Below are 14030 nucleotides of genomic sequence, written 5' to 3' on the forward strand. Positions count from 1 at the left end.
TGCCAGTCCAGCTTCGATGCACGATACTGGATGCTTGGGGCTAGTGCACTGGGACGACCCAGAGGGATGGTATGGGGAGGGAGGAGGGAGGAGGGTTCAGGATGGGGAACACATGTGTACCTGTGGTGGATTCATTTTGATGTTTGGCAAAACTAATACAATTATGTAAAGTTTAAAAATAAAATAAAATTTAAAAAAATAAAAAATAAAAAAAAATAAAATGACCATACTACCCAGGGCAATCTAGAAATTTAATGTAATCCCTATCAAATTACCAATGGATTTTTCATAGAACTAGAACAAAAAAAATTATATTTATATGAAAACAAAAAAGATCCCAAACAGCCAAAAACAATAATGAGAAAATCAGAATGGAGCTGGTGGAATCACACTTCCTCACTTCAGACTATACTACAAAGCTACAGTCATCAAAACAGTATGGCACTGGCACAAAGACAGACACACAGATCACTGGAACAGGATAGAAAACCCAGAAATAAACCCATGCACTTATGGTCAATTAATCTACAACAGAGGAGGCAAGAATATACAATGAAAAGACAGTCTTTTCAATAAGTGATCCTGAGGAAAGTAGACAGCTACATGTAAAAGAATGAAATTACAATATTCTCTAATACCATATACAAAAAAAACTCAAAATGGATTCAAGGCCAAAATTTAAGACCAGATACTGTAAAACTTTCAGGGGAAAATATAGGCAGGACACTCTGACATAAATCACAGCAATATTTTTTTGGATCCATCTCCTACAGTAGTGGAAACAAAAAGAAAAATTTAAAAATAAGACCTGGGACTTCCCTGGAGGTCCAGTGGCTAGGACTCTGTGCTCCTAGTGCTGGGGGCCAAGGTTCAATCCCTGGTCAGGGAACTAGGTCCCACATGCATGCTGCAATAAAGACTCAATGAAGACAAGAAACAATTTTTTTTTAAAGGGCTCATTTTTTTAAATGGGACCTAATTAAACTCAGAAGTTTTTATACAATGAATTAAACAATAACATATACATACTACTAAATACAAAATAGATAAACAAGGACCTACTGTATAGCACAGGGAACTATATTCAATATCTTGTGATAACCTATAATGGAAAAGAATCTGAAAAAGGACACATACACATATATATATCATTTTGCTGAACACTGAAACATTGTAAATCAACTGTACTTTAAAAAATAAATGTAAAAAAGAAAGAAAGAAAGAAAGGTAGTTGCCTCTAGAAACCAGAAACAAGTTGAGTCAGAAGGAGAAGTATTACTGTGATTTAAACATTATTTTTAAAAATACAGATGGCAACTTCTGCCTCTGAGGGTTGTGGTAAGTAGAAAACAGTGCACACAAAGAACTTGGAATGATGCATGGCACTTAAGTCTTATCCAGTGAGCATCAGCTATAGCTACATCCAGCAAAGGAGGTGAGCAGGCACCCAGGAGAGAGGCAGAAGAGGGGCTCTGAATCACAGACTGTCCAAAGATGCTGCTGCTGCTAAATCACTTCAGTTATGCCCGACTCTGTGCAACCCCATAGATGGCAGCCCACCAGGTTCCCCCATCCCTAGGATTCTCCAGGCAAGAACACTGGAGTGGGTTGCCATTTCCTCCTCCAATGCATGAAAGTGAAAAGTGAAAGTGAAGCTGCTCAGTCGTGTCCGACTCTTAGCAACCCCATGGACTGCAGCCTACCAGGCTCCTCCATCCATGGGATTTTCCAGGCAGGAGTACTGGAGTGGGGTGCCATTGCCTTCTCCTGATTTAAAACGTACACATATGCCCCATTAGCCAGAAATCATGGCAGAATCTTGGACAGAAAAACAACCCTAGAAAATGTATTCCTAGAAAATTTTCCTAGCAGCAGAACTCATTTCTGAAAATGTATAAATTCAAGTTTAGGGATCATGATGTAGGAGAAAAACCAGGAAGGGGTAACAGAAACTTAGAAAACAATGTTTCAAGAATAAAAGAGTGCCCACAATAAAATGTCACTTCACATGTAACAGAATAGCTAAGATTAAAAACACTGAAGAAAGAAACCAGAGTACCAAGTGCTGGCAAGAACACTGAACTCTTATACATTGCCTATGGGAGTATGCAGTCACTTGGTGAAACTCGTTAGCAGTTTCTTACACCTACCCTAAGGTGCATCAATTCCACTCCCAGGTGCCAGAGAAATGACATATGTCACAAAAAGACTCATACCCAAGTGTTCACAGCATCCTTATTCATAACAGCCAATGCTGGAAATAACCTAAATATTCATCAACAGAAGAATGGATCATCACTCCATGATACATTCATACAGTGGAACAACACTGAGTAATATATTAACGGGAACAAACTGCTAAGACACATAACATGAAGAATCTCAACCACTGTGCTGAGGAAAAGACACCCAAGAGTACGGTCATTCACTATGATTCCATTTATATGAGTTTCGAGAGGAAGCAAAACTAATCCACAGTGATAAAAATCAGCACTATGTTTTCATGGGGGAGGCAGGGAGCACAGAGAAAGTGACTGGGAAAGGGGCATCTCTGAGATGGCAGAAATATTGGTTCTAATGTCAGGCAGACTTTTTATTGAAGTATACAGTTGATTACAATATACTTTTAGCATAGTGATTACAGTATTTTTATAGATTATATTCCATTTAAAGTTATTTTAAAATAATTGCTATATCTCCCTGTCCTGCCTAATATATCCTTGCAGCTTATGTATTTTATACATAGTAGTTTGTACCTCTTAAATGAACCATTATTTTTGTTTTGGCTGCACTGGGTCTTCATTGCTTTTGCATGGGCTACTCTCTTCATTGCAGTGCTCAGGCTCAGTAGTTGTGGCATGCAGGCTCTAGAGTTTGGGCTCAGTAGTTGTGGTACCTGGGTTTAGTCCCTCCATGGCATATGGAATCTTCCTGAACTAAGGATCAAACTCATGTTCCCTGCACTAGCAGTGGATTCTTATCTACTGTGCCACCAGGGAAGTCCAAGTAGTTTGTACCTATTAATCCCCTACTCCCTCCACTTTCAACCACTAGGTTTGTTTTCTGTATCTGTGAGTAGGTTTCTGTCTTATTAAATTTATTCACCTACTTTATTTTTTAGATTCTACATATAAGTGATAGCATTTCTCTTTCTCTGCCTTATTTCACTAAGGATAATACCCTTTAGATCCATCCATGTTGTTACAAATGGTAAAATTTCAATCTTTTTTTATGACTCAATATTCCATTGTGTATATGTATGAATGTGTATCTTCTTTCTTCATTCATCTGTTGATAGACACTTAGGTTGCTCCTGTATCTTGGCTATTGTAAATAATACTGCTCAGAACACTGGGGTGCATGTAGTTTTCAAATTTGTGCCTTTATTTTTTTTAGATATATACTCAGCAGTAGAACTGCTGTATCATATGGTAAGAAAATACTTTATCCATGATAAAAGTGGTAGATACTTGGGTATATCCATTTGTTAAAACTCAAATTGAAGATTTTAAACATGTGCATTTTATCACATGTAAATTTTAGCTCACGTTTTTTAAAAAGTCTAAGAAAGAATGAAAGCATGGACAACCGTGACACAAGCTGCTAAAAGTCAACAACAAAGAAGAGAAGCAGGTTGTTTCCTTGACACTAGGGGAATGAAAGCCCAATTTGAATGGAATGAGGAGAAAATTGAGTATGAAGGAGAGAAAGCTGGTACAGACAGGTTTTTTAAGGAGTAACAACCAAAAAAAGACAGGGTAGAACCTGGTGACTCAGTAGAACAAAAATGACGCACCTTTGAATTAAAAACCAAAAACTAGGCACCATGCTAAGCACTGGACTCCAACTTCCAAAACTAGATGAAATTAAGAAAAAAAATCCACTTCTAAAAACAGGGAAATGTGGCAGGAGAGACTACAAGAGAAATATGAAGAATTCTCAATCCCATTTCATTTTCAGACACCAATGGCACACTCAAGTTCCAGGGGAGTGATTTTTCATTCCTATTCCCTTACACTCATGTTCTTGCTTATCCTCACAACAGCCCTATAGGATACTATTACTCTGTTTCAAAAGAAAAGAAGAAAATCATGGTTCAGAGTAGTAAGTAGCTTGCCCAAAGTCACATGGCTAGTCACATAAACCCTCATCTTCTGATTCCAATCAAAAGATTTTCCCAGGACTTCCCTGGTGACACAGTAGATAGGAATCTGCCTGCTAATGCAGGAGATATGTGTTTGATCCCTGGTCCAGGAAGATTCCACATACCACAGGGCAACTAAGCCCATGAGCCACAACTGCTGAGCCTGAGAGCTGCAACTACTGAAGCTCATGTGCCTAGACCCTGTACTCCACAACAAGAGAAGCCACCACAGTGCGAAGCCCGAGTACCACAACAAAGAGTAGTCCCCGCTTGCTGCAGCTAGAGAGTCTGTGCAAAGCAACAAAGACCCAGCGCAGCCAAAAAGAAAGAAAGAAAAACTAAAGAAAAAAAGATTTTCTCATTATGCCATACCTGCTTCTTTCAGCAAGATCATAGCCTCTCTTTAGTTCGGTCTAGCACACTTTTATCTGTGTCCCTCTAGAAGTCATCACTATTTTCAATGCAGCAAAAACCTGCAGAAACTGGGTCATTTTCAGTTACAGCTCACAGAATAAAAAGGGTGGGGGGTTACAGATATCCAATTCTAGAATACCTATAAAGGTCATATCTTCAGCTAGGAGCCTGAACTCCACAAGGACAAGATGCTGCAGTGAATTTGTGGAGCTTTAAGCACTGCAGCCTAGGCAGCCAACTGTACAAGTCATTCTCAGAACCAACTAACGTATTTTACCACTAACATAGCCAACGTAACACAAATGTGAGCAAGCAAGCAAGGCCACAATTGGGTACTTCACACACCTCAACACAATGCTTCCCCTGGCATTTCTCTTATTATTTTTATTCTCAAGCACAAGAGCTAAATATTTTCACTCATGTGCTCAGTATTTAAAGGTTGAATCAATTCTTCTGCAGAATTCTATTTTTTAAGTAGTTTCATGAGAGCAGGTATCATATAAATATGTTTGGTATGTTTGCAGAAAGGAATAAGAATTCCAAAACAATACAAATTCTTCATGTGCAATGTTCCTGTGTAATGAAATTTGTAAATGAAGGATTAAATCATCTAAATCATTATCTACAAGTCTAAAGATGAACTAGTTTGTAGGACAGAAAACAAGGCATTACTAATATAGATTTCATTTTATGTTTTTTTTAAACCTTGCTTGAGAGTATGAAATTAAATTGAGTCTGGTTTACAGAGCCAAAGATAAGTCAGGAGACTCAGAAACTGGTCGCATTGCTGACTGATAGAGGAAAGTGTCTCTAAGATACTGCCTGGGACAGCTGGCCTCTTACCTGAATGCATCTGCTCCGTGCTGCTCCGCAGTTTGCTGTAGCCATGGCTCAAGGGCACCCTCTGGTAATGAGGCGGGGAAGAAGGAGGGGAGGCAAGAGGTGACATCGAGGGAGACTGCGTTTCCTGCTTCAAAGAACCAGAGCAGAATTCAGAGGGAATCACTCAAGGAGCCTGGTGCTCTGAGCTGCAGTTATGAAGTATAATGCAACTCTATTGCCAGTAAGCCGACTGCTTTAACAAATGAAGATATTTTCTCAAAAATGCGGCTTGGTTAAAAAGCACTGTCTGAGGATTCAAAAGTCTCCCAGAGAACAGTCTCGCCAGAACTCAGTTACCTAAATTACTAAAACAAGCCTGACACACTTCCAGTTACTCCAATAATACTTTCCTTGGGAAAACAGAAGACAACTGATCACATGAAATAACATTCATACTCTACAATTTTGATCTCTTTGTGAATAGATTCAATTTTCATTCATTAATAAAGGCTCTTATTTCCTGGATCTACACTTATCAAGTCTTCCAAAAATGTGGATATTTTTAAAATATTTTAAATGGTAATGCTAAATATTCTTGGAGCTGACTAGCCAAAGTAAAATGTCAACTTTTTTTATACTGAGAAATTCCAAAACAATTCATTATGGGTAAACTCCAACTAGCCTACTCCTAAACACTAGGATGGCACCTTAATAAAGTACAAATCTCAATTCGAACGTGAACTTTATGTAGGACCACAGGCGAGACAAGCTATTATTACTTGGCTTTTTACTATTACTCGACTACTGGGTTTCCTCTCTTTTCTTTTTTAATGCTACTAATAGACTGGTAACAAGGAAACCATACTTTTTATCAGCATAGAGACTATATATGTGTTCTTACTCAAAAATAATAATAATAATAATAGTAATTCAATCTGAGATACCAATCAAGTACTCTTTTTCAAGTAAAAGAAAAGAATATTTGCTTTGAATTATAAATTCACAACCACAGACTGGGTGGGCCTAGCATAAATCCAGACTGAAGCGAAAGGATGTGTCCTCAGTGACACAGCCAGGGGATGGGCCTGAAAAGTTCCCAGAGCATCAATCATCCTGGGATAGTGGGCCCTCATTCCTCTCCAAACGCTGGTGGGAAAACATGCCAAAGAGTACTGGCTGAAGATTCTGATACAGGCATACCTCATTTCACAGCTATTACTTTAAAAAAACAAAAAACAAAGAACAAAGTTTATGGCAACCCTGCATCAAGCAAGTCTACCAGCACCACTTTTCCAATAGCATTTGCTCACTTCATGTCTCTGTGTCACATTTTGACAATTCTTAACAATATTTCAAACATTTTCATTATTATCATATTTTATGGCAATGTGTAATCAGTGAGGTTTGATGTTACTATTACTTGCTAAGATGGTAAGTTAGCAGTTTTTAGCAATAAAGCACTTTTTTAAATAAGATATATACATTACAGTTTTTTAGCCACAATGCTATTGCACACTTAGTAGACCACACTCCTCTGTCCATGGGATTTTCCAGGCAAGAGTACTGGAGTGGGTTGCCATTTCCTTCTCCAGAAGATCTTCCCGATCCAGGGATCGAACCCAGGTTTCCCACATTGTGAGCAAGACGCTTTACCATCTGAGCCACCAGGAAGTCCTTAGTAGACTACAGTATAGTGTAAATCTAACTTTTGTAAGCACCAGGAAACCAAAAACTCGTGTGACTACTGCAGTGGTCTGAAACTGAACCTGCACTGTGGCCAAGGTATGCCTGTTCTCCTTTTTATTTAAGTCCCTGAAGAACTAGTTTAAAATGTATGAGAATTAGGACATTATCCAACAGAACATGCTATATGTCACTTAAATATGAAATTTCTGCAACAATACTTCAAATATCCAGCATTATTAGCATGAACCATATACATCAGTTTTCCAACTTAATCCTTTAATAGTCATTGCATTTGAAAAGCACTTTTTTTTTGGTCTTTCTAAAACATGACAAATTTCTTTTCCATACAGAAGGTACTACGTTGAATATGATTTGACTTTTCTGCATAATTTAGTATCTTCATTGTAAGCACCTCGATGCCCTGAGTGCTCACTAATGTGTAAGTCTATTTTACCTCTTATTGACAGACTCACTCATCTGGAATTTTACACTGTTCTCTCTACTCATCACTATCTGACTATTGCAATTAGTGGTCTAATTTTAAAAGCCTGTCCACCCTATTCTTGTTCCTGACCTGTACATGTAAAGGCAACATTTCCCAAGATGGCCCTCCAAACACGCTCCCCAAGAAGGGATTTCCCTGGTGAAAGAAGTTTAGTACATGCCAATCTCCAGGTCTCTTTATTGCAGGACTTGTCAGGGCCTTTACTGTGCTAATGTGCACCGTGAATGTCTAAGACAGAGAATTTAGCCTTTCCCCCAAGAATAAGGCATGAAACAGCATTATCCAACCACATTTAACCAGAGAAACCAGATTTTTTGGAAGAAAGCACTTATTAAAAACTCCTAGAAGTTACATTTCAAAGAATGCATTTGGAAATGGTGGTTAGATAAATCAAATAAGTGTGTTAAAGCAGTAGCCTTACTTGAGACACAATTCTACATTAAAGTAGGCTCTAAATGGCCCATAGATGGCTCATGGTAATTGCTATGCATCAGCCTCTTCTTCTTGCTAAAAGGAAACTTTATAGGCACACTCCAAGCCTATAATTGTATCCCAGATGGTGCAATTCAAGGAACTGGAAGTCTGACAGCAGCTATGAGGCACTGCTCTGTGAGGGTTCATGGTCAGAAGCAAACAGACTTGCCTGATCAGACTATTTACCTGTTTATCCTCATCGTCGATTCTTTTGAAGGTATTTTTTTCTGTGATTAAATATGGAATCTGAACTTTAGTTCCATGCAGCTCAGCTGTGTTCCCAAACCGGATTTCAGCATCAGTCTTTGACATCATAAAGCGAGGCAGCGGCAGTTCTTTAGGAGCAGAATCAAAGAAGCTCAAGTGAGATTTTATTTGAAAACTGCAAAAAGGGGAACTCAATGGCCAAAAGATGAGTCACTTTTGAGGAAAAATTCCAGAGCACTAAATATAGATTAAATCTGATTTCAACACAATAAAGACTCCTATAATAATGTCATGATAGAAAAATGCTACGGTTTAGCAAGGTATCTTGGCTCAACATTTTTAAATGCTGTCCAATCATTCTAGAACAAATTCAGGTTTTGGACAGATCTCCCATGTCGGCCTTTAGTTTGGCACCAAGAAAAGGGACGTGACATTGTAGAAATCAGTATCAAGTGACAACAGTAGCAGGCAAAACTTATATAGTGTTTATTATATGCCAGAGATTATATTAAGATCTGTAAATAGTAACTCATTTAATCCTCACAACTCGCTACAGTAAGATGATCATTACCCTTCTTTTACAGATGTGGACTCAGACCGGAAGGAGCTAAGATGACACATCGTATCTGTGGCAGAGCTGGCTCTTCACAAGTCAGTGCTGCTGCCCTATAGAAAGGCCCCTCATTCTCAGGGCAAACTTACTGGATACAACACGTTCTCATCCTATGTTATTGCTCAAGGAATTTTCACACACAATCTCTAGTTGTCTTTTTGTAATGGAATAAGGAAAATGGCATCAAGTTAGAGCAATCAATCCAACATTCAGTCAAATTCTACTCTCAAAACCATTAGCCACACTCAATACCACAAAGAGCTGAAATGCAACAGTCTGGTGTATTTACTTACCTTTCAAATTTCTGACAAAACTATTCTGAAAACAGAAATGATACTTTGGCACACTTCAAGTTCTCAGCACAGCAAATCACACACAATAACACAGCACAAAGAACACCAAAAATGGGTATAATATTCTGGATTAGGCATAATGATTTGCATCTGGATTCATTGTTTAGGATAATATTCATCAGTGTGCCTTTGCCTTCCCTTAGCTTGCTCTTCCAAAAACACAGCTGCACTTCCAATGATTGCTGCTGTGTTACAGCCAGAAAACATCTTAGCAACGGCAAGCAGTATCTTAGCTCCCCAGGCAAAGAAGGCCCCTGGTTCTCTAATATCCACATCATGTTTATTTTTAGTTGCTATGTCCACATTCAATTCAAAGAAGTAGGCAATATGACAAATCCCTGCGTGATCAATCAGCCAAGAGCCCAAGAGACATGAAGAGAATAACCAATCTGGAAAATTAAACCAAGACTTTCCCCTAAAGAGACAATGGCCACCATTTTTAATATTTTATTATTTCCTAACCCTGGCAGCTCTTCAGCACTCAAGGCAGGACTGGACTTTAAAAGAAAGAAGGAAAGAGAAAAGAAAGTCTAGATTCTCAGTAAATCAAATATGAGCTAATCCTATGGTTCTCTTCTCAGAAAGGTATTTATTGCAGCTCAGTCTGCAAAAAGGATCTTAAAAAATTGAACAAGATCACATAAAATAACTTGTACTCTAATCTGCCCACAAAAGGATGACGCTACTTACAAGCCCTATCTGAAAAAAGAAGAAAAAAAAAGGAAATGTTCCGCATTTGTAAGCTCCCTGACCAGTGTTTCACTGGTATTTAATAGATAACTCCAGGAACAATGGAACACAAACCTGGTTGGTGAATATCAACTATTACAATAGGGCCCCCAGCTGTCCTTTAGGACACTGTCATATCACAAATTCTCCTTCCCTGGCTATGGCATTTCTCCAGAATTGTTCACCTGGGAAAGAATCTCCCTCCCTCAGACAGCAAAAGACAAAATACAGCTGAATTTCTCTCATACGTTCTTTGTTTACAAGGCTTTAAACAACTTTTACTTAACAGAATTGTAACCATATATAATGATATTCCTATTATTGAAAACTAATGAAATGCTATTTTTCTTAAGGTGGTGCAAGCTTTTTTTTATGCTACAAGCTTTTTAAAAGTGAAAAGCAAAACTATAGTTTGTCAACGTTCAGTCTAAATGTTATTTCATAGTCATACGTACAGCAAATTTAATAGCAAAACTTTATTAAAAAATTACTAAAGTACCTACTATCCAGTGATATATGTCAAGTAATCACAGGAGAAGATCTATCTGCAGTAATTGGTTAGAATCTTTTCTCCCAAACTGAATTAAATTAGCACACAGGAAACAAATTAAGAGTTCAAATAAAATACTGATGGGGCCAAGGACACAATGAGCACAGCGATCATTTGTCTCATAATGCTATCTTAGGCTGTATTCTTTGAACACAGAAATGCTTTGTATATTAAATAGAAATGACTATTTTCCCCTTCCACAAAGAAAATTATGTCTCTGCTTTTTTAAACATGTGATCCTCTAAGGGAAAAATCCTTTGTTTTCCCATGTTTGATGGAGTCATGAATATTAGAAATACATCAATCTCCTCAATTCATTAGAAAAAACATAAGCAGCATAAATACAGTAATAAAAGATTAATTACAAAGAGGCAGCTGCTGTGCACTGTCCTCAAAAGACCCTGATACTGGGAAAGATTGAAGGTGGGAGAAGGGGACAACAGAGGATGAGATGGTTGGATAGCATCACCGACTCAAAGGACATGAGTCTGAGTAAACTCCGGGAGTTGGTGATGGAGAAGGAGGCCTGGCATGCTGCAGTCCATGGGGTCACAGAGTTGGATATGACTGAGCAACTGAACTGAACTGAGAAATATAATCTCAGCCACATGTATCATTGTAAATTGTATAGTAGCTACATTAACAACAACAACAAAATGTTAAGTGAAGAAACCAGTGAAAAAATACAAATACTGCGTGGTTTCACTTACATGACGGATCAATCGTCAAACTCACGGGAACAGAAGGTAGAACAGTGGATGCCAGAGGCTGGAGGGAAGGGGACTGGGGAGTTGTTTAATGGGGGTGGCGTTTCCACCTTGCAATGTAGGCAGACTGGTTGCACAACAATGTGTATATACTTAACACTAATGAACTGTATACTTAAAAATGGTTAAGATGATTTTATATTATGTATGTTCTGTCACAACTAAAATTTTTCAACTTAAAAAAAGCAAAAAAACAGAGGCAAAATTAATTTGGTATATTTTAACCCAATGTTATCAATGACAGCATGTAAACAAGATAAAAAATTAATATAACAGTTTACATTCTCTTTTCAGGCTAATGCTTTAAACCCCATGTGTACTTACCTATACCATAGACCTCAATTCAGATACACCACATTTCAGGCACTCAGGAGCTGCAGTAGTATGGCTACTGGCTGCCCTACTGTAAAAGCACAGTTTGGCTGATGGTTGCTATGAAGCAATATGGACCACTATGGCCAGAGATCTAGATTTTACTAAGAAATACTATAATGTTAAAAATCAACAAATAATTGATTTCTTCTTAAATTATGTAAGGAGTATTTTGTATGGAGGGATGATGATGATGTACACAGAGCTTAAGTATTTGAAGACTTTTAAAATTTTATTTATTTTTGGCCATGCTGGGTCTTCATTGCTGCAGGCTTTTCTCTAGTTGCGGCAAGGGTTTCTCATTGCAGTGGATTCTCTCGTTGCAGAGCACAGATTCTAGGGAGCACACGCTTCAGCAGTTGTGGCTCCCAGACTAGAGCACAGGCTCAATAGTTGTGGTGCACAGGCTTAGTTGCTCGACAGCATGTGGAATCTTCCCAGATCAGGGATCAATTCTGTGTCTCCTGCATTGGCAGGCAGATTCTTTACCACTGAGCTACCAGGAAGCCTCATTTGAAGACTTCTAACAAATGTATATACAACCTCATAACAAATACCCAAATTGCTTTCTAGTTAATCACCTCCCCTTGTCCCACTGAGCAATGTATTCTAATTTCTAAATCCACAGATTACCTTTGCCACTATAGAACTTCACATAATGGAATCATACAATATTAATCTTTGTGACTAGCTTTTCTGATAACACTTTGTGATAATCATCCAACGTACAACATAATCATCTAAAGACATAGTTCATTCTTTTTCACTGCTATGGAGTAATCCACTTTTACAAATATACTAAAATTTTTTAAACCCAGTCTCTGTGATGAACATTTGAGTTGTTTTCAGTTTGGAGTCATTATGAATATAGCTGCTGTGAACAGTCTTATAAATTACTTTTGAGAGACATGAATTCATCCATCTTGGGATATATCTATGAGCCACATTCAACCTGCTGTCTATTTCCATATAGCTTGAGTACTATATAGTAGTAGTATAAGTATAAACTATGTACAAAATAAGCTACAAGCATGTATTATACAACACAGGGAACATAGCCAATCTTTTATAAGTATAAATGGAGTATAACCTTTAAAACCTGTGTGTGAATCACTATATCATACACCTGTAACTTACATAATACTATACATCAAAGTATACTTCAGTTTTAAAAAATAGTATTTTCATCAAAAAACATTAGGTTTTATATTTTGAATGCTTGGAAAACATCAAAAGAAAAATAATTCATGATGTGAAAATTATGAAATATAAATTTCAATATCCATAAATAAAGTTTTACTGGAACACAGCCATGCTCTTTTGTTTACACATTTTGCTTTCCCAGTTCAAGAGCCGAGTTGGATATTTGCAACAAAAGCCATATAGCTCACAAAGCCTAAAATATCCACTACCTAGCCCTTTACAGGAAAAGTTTGCTGACACCTGTCTTATACAATACAGTGCTTAAAGTAAAACATAGTCTCACTAAAACAAAAAAGTTTAATTTAATGGAAAAATACTTTATGTTACTTGAGCTTTAAATTTTAAGTAATTTAAATTGTTGATTTAATTAAAATTCAATTTCTCACGGGCACTAGACACATTTTAAATGCTCTATAGCCAGTTTCACAGGACTAGTGACTACCATATGAGATAGCACAGTTTAGATGCTTGGCCAAAGGATTACCCAATTTTATGCTCACAAAAACACTACAAACCAGCTACTATTGGACACCTGCTCCAGTATGAAAAACATAGACAGTGTATTAAAAAGCAGAGACATAACTTTGCTGACAAAGGTTCGTATAGTCAAAGGTATGGTTTTTCCAATAGCCATGTATGGATATGAGAATTGGACCATAAAGAAGGCTGAGCATCAAAGAACTGATACTTTTGATTTGTGGTGTTAGAGAAGATTCTCGAGAGTACCTTGGACTGCAAGGAGATCAAACTAGTCTGTCCTAAAGGAAATCAACCCTGAATATTCACTGGAAGGACTGAGGCTAAAGCTGAAGCTCCAATACTTTGGTCACCTAACGCAAAGAGCCAACTCACTGGAAAAAGACTTTGATGCTGGGAAAGACTGAGGGCAGGAGGACAACTAGGCAGCAGAGGATGAGATGGTTATATAGCATCACTGACTCAATGGACATGAATTTCAGCAAACTACAGGAGATAATGAAGGACAGGGGAGCCTGCCGTGCTCTAGTGACTGAACAAACTCTCGAGTAGTTCAAGGGTCAGTTGTAATTGTTATCCAAACATATGCATACCAAGGGGGGAAATGGGGATGGGATGAAATGCGAGATTGGTCTTGACATACATATCCTACTATGTATAATGTCTATGCCCCAACCAGTAATGCTGAAGAAGCTAAGTTGAATGGTTCTATGA

The 14030-nt window shown here is 37.8% G+C and overlaps 1 protein-coding gene across 2 annotated transcripts in view; it reads right to left on the minus strand.

Annotated features, from left to right (window-relative positions):
• REPS2 (RALBP1 associated Eps domain containing 2) overlaps positions 1-14030 on the minus strand; it is a 252936-nt gene that overhangs the window by 169424 nt on the left and 69482 nt on the right. The window contains exons 3-4 of one of the 2 annotated variants that reach the window (XM_061408068.1): positions 8232-8380; positions 5402-5525 (exon numbers count right to left, since the gene is read on the minus strand). In XM_061408068.1, the coding sequence (XP_061264052.1) occupies positions 5402-5525; positions 8232-8380 (273 nt within the window). Of the gene's footprint in view, positions 1-5401; positions 5529-8231; positions 8381-14030 lie in introns of both variants that reach the window. The other variant, XM_061408067.1, reaches the window with a different exon arrangement.

This window comes from Bos javanicus, chromosome X, assembly GCF_032452875.1.
Source record: "Bos javanicus breed banteng chromosome X, ARS-OSU_banteng_1.0, whole genome shotgun sequence".
In the NCBI taxonomy this organism is placed as follows: Eukaryota; Metazoa; Chordata; class Mammalia; order Artiodactyla; family Bovidae; genus Bos; species Bos javanicus.